The sequence below is a fragment of the Odocoileus virginianus genome, chromosome 23, assembly GCF_023699985.2.
Source record: "Odocoileus virginianus isolate 20LAN1187 ecotype Illinois chromosome 23, Ovbor_1.2, whole genome shotgun sequence".
Lineage (NCBI taxonomy): Eukaryota > Metazoa > Chordata > Mammalia > Artiodactyla > Cervidae > Odocoileus > Odocoileus virginianus.
In genome coordinates, this window is record NC_069696.1 from 20,807,314 (window position 1) to 20,822,785 (window position 15,472).

The window sequence follows — 15,472 nt, forward strand, 5'->3', positions numbered from 1 at the left end:
AGGAAATGGCAACCCACTTGACTATTGTTGCCTCGAGAATTCCATGACTGAGGAGCCTGTCAGGCTATAGTCCATGGTGTCACAAAGAGTCAGACAAGACTGAGTAACTAACACTTTACAGATACATATATTTATATATACTTTTGAGAAACCTGTCTATCAAAAATGTGTAAATGTTTAAAACTTTAACTTTTTAATAAGGATAAAATTTGACTATCAAAAAATTCTATAACATGCCATACTTCCTTCTCCAATAAGGCATAAGTTCAAATTATTTTCCCAAACCCACCTCCCTTTTTGACTCTTATGTAACGATCCTAAAAAAATACCCCAACTCAACATGCTCTCATTTCACACATTTGAAAGTGCAAATTCCTTCAGCAGAAAATCTACAACCTTCCGATAGTCTGTAACGGTATACATTCAGTGGAAGAACACTCAGAGATGGCTACTGGCCTGAGCGTATCCATCCAGCCCCCTGTGATGGACAGCCAGGAAACTGACCATACTGCTTTTCCAAACACACACGTTAAGGAACACAGGGGAAGCACTGCACAGATATTAATAACAAGAGCATGCTATGACTTCCCTGGTGGTACAGTGCATAAGAATCTGCCTGCCAATGCGGAGGTCATGGGTTCCATTCCTGGTCTGGGAAGATTCCACATGCTGCGGAGCAATTAAGCCTATGCTCTGCGCCACAGCTACTGAAGCCTGCATGCCCTCGAGTCCAGGCTCCGCAACAAGAGAATTCACCATAGTGGGACGCCTTGCACTGCAACTAGAGAGTGGCCCCCGCTCTCCGAAACTAGAGAAAGCCTGTGTGCAGCAACGAAGACCCAGGGCAGCCCAAAGTAAAATTAATTAATTAATTAATTTTAAAAAGAGTATGATATTTGGAGCATATTTTATATCACACTTGTACTTTTTCAAAGCAACTTCACAGCCTGACTGGCATCACAGAAAAAAAAAAGCAAATAGATGTATCATTTGACAGATGAATGAAAAGAGAGAGTGATGGCCGGTGTGAAGTTTAAACCCCAATCCTGATAGTTCAGTTGGGCACTTTTTTTTTAAAAATTAGATCATATTGAAAGAATATGGTACATCATATTCTTTAATAACAGCAATAAAAAATGTATTCTTTAGCAGGAGATGATTCAACAGCCTTCTTAGGTTTGATACAAAGCTGTAAGAAATGGAATACTGCTTTATAGGGGAACGTCCATATACACAGGTTGCTGACAAGGTTGACTGAATTGACTGGCAACTTATCTAGGACTCCCAGGGGCCTTTGTCATGCATTGGTAATTCATTGATTACTGGAAATCTATGATAAAAATAAACTCTTTCGTTTTTTCTTTAACAAAATTCATATCACAAAATTCTAATGATGTTTCTAACATAAAGTGTTTGAAAAGAGGGTATTACAAAATGAAAACATTTAGTAGCAAAGTTGCAAAAGCCTCACACAGTCATAAACTGAGCTTTGTGACTTGGCTGTGGCTCTATGGAGGCAGATGATCTAGGTAATAATCTTTCTCATATATATATATTTTGTGACCCCATGGACTGTAGCCCGCCAGGCTCCCTGGTCCATGGAATTCTCCAGGCAAGAATACTGGAGTGGTAGCCATTCCCTTCTACAGGGGATCTTCCCAAACCAGGGATCAAACTCAGGTCTCCTGCATTACAGGCAGACTCTTTACTGTCTAAGCCACCAGGGAAGTCTCTCTCTCATATGCATATATAAGAGTTTTACATATTTTCTTATTTAAGGCTGAAGTTAGCTATTTCAGGCTGCCTTGTCTTCATAATATAACTACTTTCATTTTTAATGGGATGGAGAATATTATGGCTGTTTTTCTGAAACCACATCAATTTTCAAAGGCAGCATGAGCAACAAGGACGCGTTTGCACTGGAATTTTGGCTTCAAGGCCAGTACCACCTTGAAAATTTGGCTGATTTCCCCAAACCCATAAGTTGGAGAAATACCAGTAATAAAAAGGGGAATTACAAGGATGATTTACAATTTTCTTCCCTCCCTTTCCTCAAAGTTGGTCTTTTTCAGTTGCCAAGAAAACAAGATCAAAATGGAACCAGCTAGCGACTGATAATTAACTACAGGGAAGTATTTCAGTGAGTAAATTAGCTATCAGATTAAAATAAAAGACAACTGAATTTTAATAATATATTTCAACAGAAAAAAAAACAGGACAGAGACATGCCCTTTTGCCTTTGAAAAACAGTTCTTGATTTTGTTTGTTTTGTTTTCCAGCATAGTTTCTTCCTAATTATATTTTTTTAAGAGAAAAGTTTAAGAGTTGGTCACTGCCAGCCTACAAAAAATGTTTACCCATCAATAAGCAACTGATTTTTACTATTTTAATTTTTTCTTTCCTCTTCTTTCTTTCCTTTCCATTTTCTAAACCCTTATAAGCATGATTCCTCGTTTTTGCTTGACTTCCTTGGCATGCAAAAAAGGTCAGCGTGACTTAAGCCTTGCATACAAGTCTGACTTTTTGTATATTTCCCTAGGTATAGCCTTCCCCGGTGACTCAGCAGTAAAAGAATCCACCTGCAATTCAGGAGCTTCAGGAGATGTGGGTTCAATCCCTAGGTTGATCCCCTGGAGGAGAGCATGGCAACCCATATCAGCATTCTTGCCTGGAGAACTCCATGGACAGAGGAGCCTGGTGGCCTATAGTCCACAGGGTTACAAAGAGTCAGACATGACTAAAGCGACTTAGCACGCACACATAGGTATACACCTGCAATTTGGAAACGCCCTTTTATTCCTCTCGGGGTGGAACAACCGAAAGAAAATCAACTTGTTTTGGCTGTTTGCCTCTTTCTGGTTTTCCATCTTTGCAGGTAAAGGAAGGTATAAAAGCTCCAAGGCCACATTACCATATTTTATGACAAGAGAACAACTATTTTTCCAGCCCCATTGAAACATCTCAATGCCACTTTCCTCTCTTTGATCCAATCCACTAAAAAAAACAATTACTTCTCTAATCATCAACTAACTGCACAATAACCAATGGACCTCATTGCTGGTAATCTTTAAATTTCAACAACTACTTAGGAAAGGCGTCTTCACACACACACACACACACACACACACACACACACACACACACAGACTTCTTTCAGGAGCCATGGAAGTTCTGCACCCACCTGAAACACAATCTGTCTGTCTTTTACCTAAACAAATAGCTAAAGAAAATTTATCATTAAGATTATACTGTGTAGTCTTAGGACAAGAACAAACAAGAACTTGAAGAGCTGATTGGCTCTTAAGTAGGTAAAGTATAGAGTCAATGCTCACAACATGTGATGCACACAGCTGAACCTGCTTGTTCCTGGAACTGTACCCGATGCCTAGGTATTATAGAAGCCACAGATCGACTTGCTATATCTTCATGAAGAGTCCCTTTTGGTCACTACAGAAAATAATTTTTATATTCAAACAAGCATGGTATGTTAATATTCACACATTACTATTAATACTTTAATGCTAATATTATAAACACTATTTTAGTTAATATTATATATTACTATTGATATTAAATTTTGCCTATACTTATATAATCAATAAAACATGCAATAGAATTACATGACTGTAATGAGATACTTATATGACCCAATCCCCTAGATCTTTCTCCTCCTTTTATTTGTTTAGTTTTTTAAGATTTTTTTGATGTGGCCCGTTTTTAAAGTCTTTATTGAATTTGTTACAATATTGTTTCTGTTTAATGTTTTGGTTCTTCAGCCTCAAGGTATGTGAGATCTTAGTTTACCTATCAGAGGTCAAACCCACACCCCCTGCATCGGAAGGCAAAGTCTTAACCACTGGATCACCAGGGAAGTCCCCTTCTCCTTCTTTTGTAAAATACCTTGGAGACAATGTTTAAGAAGCATCAATCTACACTGTTCAGTATAAATGAAGGATATCAGTTCAGTTCAGTCGCTCAGCCATGTCCAACTCTTTGCAACCCCTTGAATCGCAGCACGCCAGGCCTCCCTGTCCATCACCAACTCCCAGAGTTGACTCAAACTCATGTCCGTCGAGTCGGCAATGCCATCTAGCCATCTCATCTTCTGTCGTCCCCTTCTCCTCCTGCCCCCAATCCCTCCCAGCATCAGGGTCTTTTCCAATGAGTCGATTCTTCACATGAGGTGGCCAAAGTACTGGAGTTTCAGCTTTAGCCTCAGTCCTTCCAATGAAGGATATAGACTGGTGTAACTACTTGGGTAAAGAAAAAGTTCTAAAACATAAAGCTTAGTTCTATAGCATTAAGGAAATTGACCTACACAAGACACCACTGATACTGTTTCTATTTAATACATTAATTATATATGATCTCATAAACATAACTCAGCCATAAAGGACACATACATATTAAAGCAGTGTCTAATGCTCACAGGAAGAGTTACATTTAAAATCAACATTGTCCCTGCCTGTTCTACTTGAAGATAAAGTGAAAAGAACTTTTCAAAACTTTTTATAATTGAGAGAGAGGGAAACTCAAACAAGAGCAAGAGAAGGGAAGAAAAAAATAAATCTCTTTGTGCCAAGGGAAACGATATCACATGCTTGTTTGTGTTTGGCACCCCAATTTACAGTCCAACAATCTGAGTCTATGAACTTAGGCCTTCATGGATGAGTGAATCAACTGGCTTTTGAATTAGAGAACAAGGGTTACTCCATTAACTTTGAGACTAGCCCTTTCAAGAAATATATTTAGCTAAGGCACACAATATTTCAGTCCTAAAATGAGAATGTCAACTGTGAAAGGGAATTGAAAATTTCAGTTGTTTCTGTTCCGGCTCCTCCCACACATACTACCCATTTGAATACTGTGAATCCAGGAAGCATTTACATAATAAATATGGTGTGCATTCTAGGTTTTACGACAGGTCTTTTTGCTTTCATTACTTGTCACATTAGAGGCTGATGCAAACATGTGAGGAAAACCTATGTCCTACATGCCATGTTGTTACTGGCTGCCTTATCCTTAGCAAGAGAAGAAAAACATTTGCTCTGCTGGGGCAACAGAAAAAGGAAGGGGTTGGGAAAACTCGGGGCTTCCCTTGACTTTACACTTTGAAGCATCCATACAGTGCTCCCCATGCTGAACCAGTGAGCTCACTAAGCCAGAAAGATCACTTGAAGACAGAACTGCAAGAACTGCCAAAACTAGACAGAGGGAAGAAGACTCTTCCTGATCCAGAAGACCCTGTAAATTCTGCAATACACATACACACACAGACATAACCCATGTGTTTGGTAATTAACACATTATTAAATTTTGCTCATGCTGATGCGTCTAATGTCAACCTGTCAACCAAAGAGTTCTGGTTACCGTTAAAGTCTGTTTTAAACATGGAGGGCTTATCTGTTACCTGGGCTTAGGAAGCCATCAACTACATACCAGAAGCGCTTTCAAATTTAAGAGGTTTAATTTATTAAGGACACCAAAATATTTCTGGCTGTTTTTCCCCAAGATTTCCAAGATATTAGCCAGGAGAAGTATTGTTATGATCACCAGTGGTCAAGCTGTAATTGACATAGACCAGACTGTGGATTTAAGAGGAGAGAGACAGAAAAAGTGTGTGTGTGTGTGTGCTGAGCAGTGATACAGAATTTTTTTATTATAAGTTTTCTGACTTTTACTGAAAACCCAAATACTCACTTGAGTAGAAATATATCTTTGTATGTTTTTACTAGACAACTAACAAACTTAAAAGGCACATCTTGAAAACTGTAATATACTTGAGCACTTACTCTGTGCCGGATACTGATCTAAAAAACTTGTGTATAATATCTCACTCAGTTCTAACAACAACTCTTTGAGATAGGCCCTATTATAATCTTTGTATAATTGCAGAAGTTGAGAATTTAAGTGCCGTGTCAAAGTCGCCAAGTTCACACAGCTCATAACGTGTAGAACTGGGAGTCAGACCCAACAGTAGGACACCGGGGCTCTTGTACTTGACTCCAGGCCACCTGGGCCACTGTTAGCAAACAGACAGTTGGTCTTATTTACCCTAAGTGCCTGGGCTTCCCTAGAGACTCAGAGTGTACAGAAGCCACTGGCAATGCAGGAGACTTGGGTTCGATCCCTGGGTCAGGAAGATCCCCTAGAGAAGGAAATGGCTACCCATTCCAGAATTCTTGCATGGAGAATCCCATGAACAGAGGCGCCTGGTGGGCTACAGTCCAAGGGGTCTCAAAGAGTTGGACATGACTGAGTAACTAAGCATACTGAATTCCAAATTGGTATTGAGTGTGGGGGATAGCAGATAGGCCATGGCAGACTTGAGCCTCTGAAGCAGTTCACACAGTTGTTCAGTTGTCAAGTTGTGTCTGACACTTAGACCCAGGTTCAAAGCAGAGACACTCAGTTTCTACCACTCCAAGGTCACCTGCTGCCCCGCCCTTCCTAGGAATACGTCTCCTGCTGGGTGTTTGGTGAGAAATGGATTGTTTGAGCCCACAAGTAGATCATGGTCATTTGGGGAGGCATTTGAGTAAGTGAGGAGCTGAATACATTCCAGAAGGTATAATTTCTTGCAGACTTGAAAAAAAAAAAGTTTACTTACAAAACAGATACAATCTGTACAATAGGAAGGTGAAGGTAGAGTACAATGACAAGGCAGAGACTGAGCTATTCATATTAATAAAGAACTAGAATAAACATGAATTCACCATGGCTAGAGTCTGGTTTCAAAGCTGATAGGTTATCAAGTCCTCTGTGGTTGTTTTCACTGAACTCTGGGAAAAGGTCTCAGAACTGACTCCCATACATAAGTTAAACCAGTACTTCTTTTTAAATGGGAGGTGTGGTTACAAGGTCTCGGGAAAATAGTCTCATGTTGAAATAGGAAAACACTGCCTGTTTATAGATGACAGACAAAAAGGCAATTGTTTAAAGGCATGTGGTCTATCACTGTCATCTTCCCCTAAATGAAAATAAACACCCATGGCAGAATGTATATAAGGTAGAGTGAGAAATCAGTCCAAAGAAGAGCTATTAATCAAGAATCACAGGATTTAAGACTTGGGAAGGACCTTAATTAACAAGTTCCACTTCTGCACTTTCCATAAGTTAAAACCAAGGTCTGCAGAATGTGGACTTCTTGGGCAGGTATTATCTTCAAGCTCTGGGCGTGAGAGCTCATTCCCTGAGGGTATGGAGCATGAAGACAAGAGAATAGTATGTGGAAGCTGGAAGCTCCGATCTTTGAGAGGTAGGCCAGTAAACAGCGGCCCTGAAACAGGTCAACAGAGAAGTGGCAGGAAAGCCAAGCAGGGTGATGTAATGGGAGCCTGGGAAGGCAGGAGTTTTAGGAAAGAGTAAGTAGTAGTGTTAAACGATAACAAGAGTTCTAAGAAGATCACAACTGGGAAAGATTCATTAGATTGGTTGGCTATTGATCAATGGTGTGTGTGTGGTCAGTCATGTCCAACTCTTTGCAACCTCATGGACTGTAGGCCAACAGGCTTCTCTGTCCATGGGAGTTTTCAGGCAAGAATACTGGAGTGGGTTGCCATATTCTCCTCCAGGGGATCTTCCCAACCCAGGGATCAAACCCTCATCTCTTGCGTCTCCTGCATTGGCAGGTAGATTCTTTACCACTGGGTTACCTGGGAAGCCCTGACTTTTGTAAAATCAGTTTCAGCAGTATGATCACAGTGAAAGATGTTTAAGCAATGAACAGGAAGTCAAAAAAAAGTTAAGACACTGAGGCCAGAGTCCATGTTCAATAACCTTGGAGGAAAGAAAAAGATGGAGTAGTGGACAAAGAAATGCTTAGGGGAAAAGGTCAGTAGAGAATGAGAGGAATCCTTGAAACAAGGACTGAAACTACTCTGGGGGAACCAAAGCCAACTGAGGTCTATGCTCTGACTGATGGGTCAGCCTTGACAGAAGGAGATACCCAGTTTGTTCAGAGATAATACAGGTGAAAAAGCGGTGGTTATAGGGTACACAGGCTTCCCAGGTGATGTTAGTGGTAAAGAACTTGCCTGCCAATGCAGGAGATGTAAGAGATGCAGGTTCAATCCCTGGGTCAGAAAGATCCCCTGGAGGAGCGCATGGCAACCCACTCCAGTATCCTTACCTGGAGAATTCCATGGACAGAGGAGCCTGGTGGGCTACAGTCCATAGTATCACACAGAGTCAGACAGGACTTAAGCAACTCAGCATGCAGCACGCACATGGTACAGAAAGTAAGTGGTTCTCTCAACTGTATTTTTATTTTCATGATTCACCTTCCAAAGCAGGTAGACTTTCTTTTGGTGATGACATAAGGTTTAAAAATTCCCCTTTCCTTATTGCCTATGTTAAATTGTGAATGAATGGATGTTAAACAATGAGCTCTGAGCCGTGATCCCTCACTGGTGAAAATTCAGGCCAGCTCTTGTGGGCAGAACGGATCTTCCCACACACTGCCTCACCCTCATCCTCCACTCACTGAAACAGCTTCCTCATTCTCCAGATCCTTCCACCAGCCACAAAAGTTAGGTTCTCACACTATCAGGAAGGCTTCCCAAGCAGCGCTAGTGGTAAAGAACACGCCTGACAATGCAGGCAACATAAGAAACACGGGTTCAATCCCTGGGTCAGGAAGTTCCCATGGAGGAGGGCATGGCAACCCACTCCAGTATTCTTTCCTGGAGAATCCCAATGACAGAGGAGCCTGGCAGGCTACAGTCCATAGGGTCACAAAGAGTCGGACACAACTGAGGCAACTTAGCATGCATGAAAACAAGCATGCATGCTTGCGATCAGGAAACTAAGATGAATAGGGAGGAGTTTAATAATCTTAGAGCTTGTGAAGGCTGGCAGTTTCTTAGCCTTGCCAACTGTCTGTTACTTTCTTTACCTGGTTTTTGCCAAAGGCTAAAGCAAATAGCAAGTGGGAGAAAAGGGTGATGGCAGAGAAGAGCCCTCTCAAGAAACTTAAAAGAAAAAGAGAGAGAAAGACTTAGAGTAGGCAGTATTTACTGCTGAAATGAAACCAGAGAGCCAATTTGGAAAGAGAGGTTGGTCACAGAATTAATGACTGCTCATATGTGTTTGGGATACGAATTTGAGCAAACTTCATGAGACAGTGGAGGACAGAGCTGCCTAGTGGGCTACAGTCTATGGTGTTGCAAAGAGTCAGACATGACTTAATGACTGAACAACAACAACAACGTAAGTTTTTAAGATTACATGGATGACCTGTTGTATTGGATGATCTGAACAGGCTTCTCTCTACAAACACGCATGCACTATGTCTGTTAGAGTCCTTTCCTGAGAACCAAAAGCTCAGTGGACAAAATCAATTATCAGTCTTTCTTCCAGTAAGAGACCAAAGCAACATTCTCTGAAAAACCATGTTACCCTGGCATTTTAGCAACACTTGCTTAGCACTCTTTAATTATAAAATCTGAGATCTGTTTTTCAAATTGGACTAGATACATTTTTCACTTCCACCATTTTGCCCTTCACCTGAAAGGTCTGCAAACCTTTCCTCAGGTATGGAACACTAAAGGCTCTCAATTACTGAGGAGCACCACAATCTGGTCATTTAAATTGACCCTAGAGGTGCTGGCAATATGTTTCCCTTGAGGTCAGGCACATCCCAGCCTTCACAGTCCTCCCTGATTTTAGACGTGTCGAGTGACAATGAAATGGAGCAGAACTCTATGGTCCCTCCCCCATGTCCTCTGTCTGCCTTTTGTCCGTGGAAAAACTAGCCAAATACGTTTAATCAGAGAGAATATGCAGAAACAAAGGAAAATAGTCAAAGGAGACCAAATAACAATAATGTCGTCATTAAGCAAAGTCAAGGACCCTTAGTTCCCTTCTCAAGAGTTGTAGAAAATATTCGGAGGCATATCCCGTGAGCTCTTCTAGATACTGAAAGCCCTACCAGGTGGAGAGTTAAGTACAGGATGACCAGACTGTAGACGTGACATAAGCTGTCACAACTCCGAGAATTGGCCTCAAGGAAATGGAAACAAACTGACCTGGGAACAGAAAATTAACTGTACTAAAAACAATCAAGATGATGCTGGTCAGACCATCGATGGCCAATTTCAAGATGACTGTTAGAGCTGACTGTGTGGTTTAGCATGTAGCCCCCTCCCTCTGTCTATAGAAATTCATGTGCCCTGATTGGGGTGCAGAGGAGTCAGCCTTTAGACAGATGTCCTCTCTCCCTGCCTGGCTGCCAGAATCCAAAATAAGGCAAACTTTCCTTTCCACCAATCTGGACTCTTTATTGACTTTTGAGCAGCGAGCAGTCGAGCCCTGCTTTGGATAACAATACTAGAATTCTTTTCCTTGTAAAGACACATTTATTCAGCACTCAACACATGCTTGACATTGAGCCGGTTGTTGAGCATATAGAGATTGATGAGATATTACACTGGCCCCTCAGGATCTCATATAGACCAAAAAAAAAAAAAAAAGAGCAAATGTATTTTTTAATTTCTCCAATCTTATTTCTCTGGAATTAGGATATCCTTTCTTGGAATATCAAGACCTCTGACGTATCCATTGCCTTGTGTATTATCAACAGCGCTGCTTTACCATAAAGAAGCAAAAGAGGACATAAAACCTGATTATGCAAAATGAAAATCTGAGTTAAAGAGAAAGACGCTTCATCTGATAGAGCCACACAGGAGAATAGGAGATATGCCAACTGCTCCCTCCCACCACCCCCACCCCCCGGCTCAGTCAGTAACAAAGACACACACAGACACACACACACTACAATCACAACAAACACCTTACCTGACTTGCCCACGCCTGCTCTCCCAAATATTGCCAGTTTGACCTCTGCACTTTTAGCCATGTTGGGTGCTGGTAGACAATTCACTGTGGTTCGAACTAAAGAGCTGAGAAGACCTTTTTGTTTCCAGCCCTGGGGTTCACCATATCATGGTAAATCTGCAATCCTTAAACAAAAGAGATTTGGGAATTCACTGGAGAAAGTGACTGGAGAAAGAACTTCATATTTATTAAGCATCTTCTATGTGCCAGAATCATTGACTTGATCAGCATCTTCCCTGTTGATCGCCACCACAATCCTGCAAGAGGGCTCAAGCAATTTACTGTAAACCATTCAACTAAAAAATAATAGTTCCAGGACTTGCTCTTCAATCTGTCTGGTTCTAAAACATACTTTTTTTTTTTTTTTTAACAAAAGATAGCATTTTCAAAAGCACTTCCTCAAAGAATGTTTTATGTCAGTAATTGATAACAAATCCTTGTCTGTGAATACATGTATTTACCATGTGCCTGTAAACACTCAGTATACAAACACACACGATGGAGACAGTCACATTTGGAATTCGATTTCCTTTTGGGCCGACTAATATACATTCCTACTAGCTAACCCCACTATAACATGATTGAATTTGCCTTTCAAGGTTTAAGTTTTATCTCCATTCACTAGATCACAAGGTCAAGTCATGTAACAGATACCCACGTTCCTAAAATTGATACATAACATATACATATTTTTACATTTCCCTAGACACAAAGCCCTGGAACACAAAAGATAAATGCTATTATAACAACCTCAAGTACATTAGTTTATGGCATTGTCCTAACACTTGGGTGCTCAGTCATGTCTGACTCCTTATGACCCTATGGACTATATAGCCCACCAGGCTCCTCTGTCCATGGGATTCTCCAGCAAGACCACTGGAGTTGGTTGCCATTTTCTCCTCCAGGGGATCTTCCTGACCCAGGGATCAGAAACCCCGTCTCCTGCAAGTTTCCTGCACTGGCAGGCAGATTCTTCACCACTAGCACCACCTGGTAAATGACATCATGTAAACGTAAGTTTCCCAGGTGGCACTAGTGGTAAAGAATTTGCCTGCCAATGCAGGAGACGTAGAGATGCGGGTTCAGTCCCTGAAGACCCCCTAGAGGAGAGCACTGCAACCCACTCCAGTATTCTTGCCTGGAGAATACCCTGACAGAAGACCCTGGCAGGCTCCAGTCCATAGGATCACACGAGTCAGACAAAACTGAAGTAACTTAGCACGGATGCAAGCCCACTTTATATTATGGGTGCTTTAGGAATGACGCCAAGGTCCTTGGTACCATAATGTAAAATTGGAGTCTTGGAGGTAATGAAAAAAAAAAATCTCCAGCCATCACAGGAGGCCTTTCATATGACCAGACAACCATCTAATAACCACTAATTAGACCACTCAGGGTCTAATTTACCACTTCCAGGGGTGGGGGGAGGAGGAGCATAACATCAACCTTTTCTTTTCTTTCACTCAGAGCCCTTCAAGTACCTAGCAATTACTAGGAGCCTTGGTCCCATTCTAGACTTCTACTTTCTAAGAAAGTGAGACCTAGTCTTCTTCCTTGGTTCTACATGGAGACGCCTGTTCTTGTTTATACTTTTTGACCCTCACCTTCCCTCTTGACCATATGCAGCTCCCTTCCCTGGCATTTGCCATTTTAATCACTCTAGAAACATGGCATCCTCTGCATTCAACCCCTTGAAATGTGACCTGACAAATGACCCAGCACAAGTTTCACGGGATTCTTCCTCTTCTTCATCAAGGCATGCTGGTTATATTCCAGCACAGTCACTCATATTAAGGCTCACATTTTTCACATGAACTGCAGGCTCCCCCACTCTGAACTTCTGCAATCGATGTTTTCATCTTAAATACAAGACTTCACTTTCAAGTCTGTTATCTAAACATATGAACTGCTCCTGCCAGGGTTTTGGCATCTACAAATTTTCTAAAAGAGCTTTTCCAGAGAAAGAAAAACAGTAAAAGTTCTTCTGAAAAAGTATTTCTATAAAGACATTAACATGTAATTGTTTCCTTCCCTATGCATCTAAACCATTGACCTCTGCCTCACAAATTCTGTATTTGCTGACTTCCACAGTGTCAGAGCTTCCTCCGAAGGACAGAAAGGTCAACATTAGCATTGGCTGTTGTTTAGTTCATCAAAATAATGAAAAAACTCCTTAGTGATCATTAGTAGCACAAAACGTAGAAGTTGTAACATCTGTAATTTGTCCAGTCCCACACTTTCAGCTAAAGATAAAAGAATTCCGTTGTCATTTTATGTGCATTCATTAAGAAAAGGCCTCTATGTTTAGGGTTCAGTGCTTCATCACAGAAGCATCACAGAAAAATAATCTATTGAGATATATTAACTAAATGAATTATAAATAAGAATGGCAAGCATTTCTTTGAAACATAGAACATGCAAGTGTCTGGAGCTTGTATAAACAACAATTTGTTATTTCATGCAGGACTGCTCATTCCCATGCCCATAAAAATCCAAATAATTTACTATCTGATTTATGCTTCAAGAGAGTAGCCATCAAATGTGATTTAAAAAAAAAAAAAAGAAACCACACACTTGTTAAGTCAAGTTTTTCAGTAATTCCCAAATGGCCTCAGAGGCAGAGGAATTTCACATAAGAAAGAGAAATTATGTGGGTTGAATGTTTCATATATAAAGTAAAAAAGATACAGCTAGTTAGTGTCAATTTTAAGTTATGTTAAGAAAAACCCCTTAAAGGGAGACACAAAACTGACATACATCTTTGAACATTTTCTCACATGAATATGTGAAAAAGTTACATTTGATAAAGACAGGAAGCAAAGATAAATGTGTCAATTGTGTTAATAAGGGACCTGTTGCCAAGGCTCTGATGTTCAAAATAATTCATGATCCGAGACCTTCCATGACATGGATGGAAGAAAACATTTGTCTTCATGTTGTTGGGCAGAAGTATTTTGTCTGGGTCTCGAAGCTGCCGTTCAGTTTTTAGATAGTGTTTTAATAGGACAAAAAATTTCTCAGTTCCTATCACTACTAAAGATAAAATCACAGGTAAGAGGTTCATTTGAAAGATTAAAGGTGTATTGATCTTTTTCCTAAACAGAAAGGTACCGAAAGAAAGCTTAGGAAGACTCCAAATTCTGTTATTATTAATGCATGCATTGATTCATCCCACATTCATGCTAATCGCAAATGGTCATCTTCAAAGAGCTTACAGACCAATAGGCCTATGACATTTAGTTCACTATAAACTGATCTTATTTATTAAAAAAATGATTTATTCATAATAAATCCCTAAACTATTATACTTACAAGCATCTTTATAAGGTAATAGTTGTTTCAACTTCTGTGTTCATGGTCTCATCAAAATAAAGTGCAGGTGTTTAGGGAAACAAAGACTCTAATCTGACGGTGGGGCTGAGATTCTCTTTGGGCCACTCCTTCTCTAGCTCTGAAACCAAGTTTTGCCAGTCTCATTACCGGGAATTGTCCCTTATTTTATCACAACGCAGCATGCACGGGGAGGAGGAAGATTGTAGGAGACCCCTGGCTATAGCGTTGCTCAGAAAGCAACAGGTATCCTGGAATGATAAACAAGCCCATCGTGGACTGCAGGTCATTTGCTCTCAATCTAGGCAGAGAATGGAACCTGAGTCGAAAAGGCATTTCTGGTCTCAGTCCCTTAACGCTGTCAAGCCCCTGGCGCTGGCGCTCAGATCACCCTCTCGGCGACCCCCAACCCCCGCCTGGGAGGACGCAGGGACCAGGAGGACCGCCCCAGAGGCCAAGCGTTCAGGGGCTCCGAAGGGTTTGCAGGAAGTCATCCCGAAAGGGCCACCTGGGCACGTGCGTTACACTCACCTGTTCACACTCTCCAGGCCCGGGAGAGCCGCGGTCCCCTGGCAAGTTCGGAAGCGGTTCCCGGGGACCGCTAACCCTCCCACGTTGCGCAGCGCAGTCTGCGGGGGGCGTTTCCCAGCCGCTGGGCTGAGATCGTGGGTGGGAGCGGCGGCAAGTGCTGGCGGAGCGGCCGGGGACTCCTCGCTGTCGCTCGCTCCGACTAGCGGCGGAGGGGACTGCGGCAGGACGCGAGCTCAGCCCGGGAGGCCCCCGGGATGCTGCAGTGCGGCGCTCCGGCGCCCCCTACCGGCACCAGCGCCCCGCTCCCCACGCGAGGCCGCCTCCGGCTGCAGAGTGGAGCATCCATTCATATACCCGCCTTCGCTGCACCCGAGACACTTTTCGCTTGGCCCCACTCAGTTCCCGGCCTCTGGGTTCTCACAGAAGGACCTCTTCCCTTGGTTAAAACCTCGCGTGTGAAAGCATGCGTGATGTTTTCTATTCCCTACTTCAAACCATCCTTTAGAGGCATGTTTAATTAGCCCCATGAGACCCAAGAGGAAACTGAGGATAAATAACTTTTCCTGGGGCTTTCCGGATGGCTCAGCGGTAAAGAATCCTCCTGCAATTCAGAAGGCGCAGGGTCGATCCCTAGGTGGGGAAGATCCCTCGGAGAAGGAGATGGCAACTCACTCCAATATTCTTGCCTAGGAAATCCCATGGACGGAGGAGCCTGGCGGGCTATAGTCCATGGGGTCGCAAAGAGTCGGATACGACTGAGCGCAGAACTTGTCCC

At 42.0% G+C, this 15,472-nt stretch overlaps 1 protein-coding gene across 4 annotated transcripts in view; it reads right to left on the minus strand.

Annotated features, from left to right (window-relative positions):
* The window catches only part of RERG (RAS like estrogen regulated growth inhibitor), a 129,364-nt gene extending 114,460 nt beyond the window's left edge, over positions 1 to 14,904 (minus strand). For 2 of the 4 annotated variants that reach the window (XM_020887508.2, XM_020887489.2), the window contains exons 1-2: positions 14,698 to 14,902; positions 10,798 to 10,961 (exon numbers count right to left, since the gene is read on the minus strand). In XM_020887508.2, the coding sequence (XP_020743167.1) occupies positions 10,798 to 10,858 (61 nt within the window). In that variant the 5' untranslated portion in view covers positions 10,859 to 10,961; positions 14,698 to 14,902. Of the gene's footprint in view, positions 1 to 10,797; positions 10,962 to 14,697 lie in introns of all 4 variants that reach the window. The other 2 variants (XM_020887518.2, XM_020887498.2) reach the window with 2 other exon arrangements.
* Between the last annotated feature and the right edge of the window lie 568 nt (positions 14,905 to 15,472).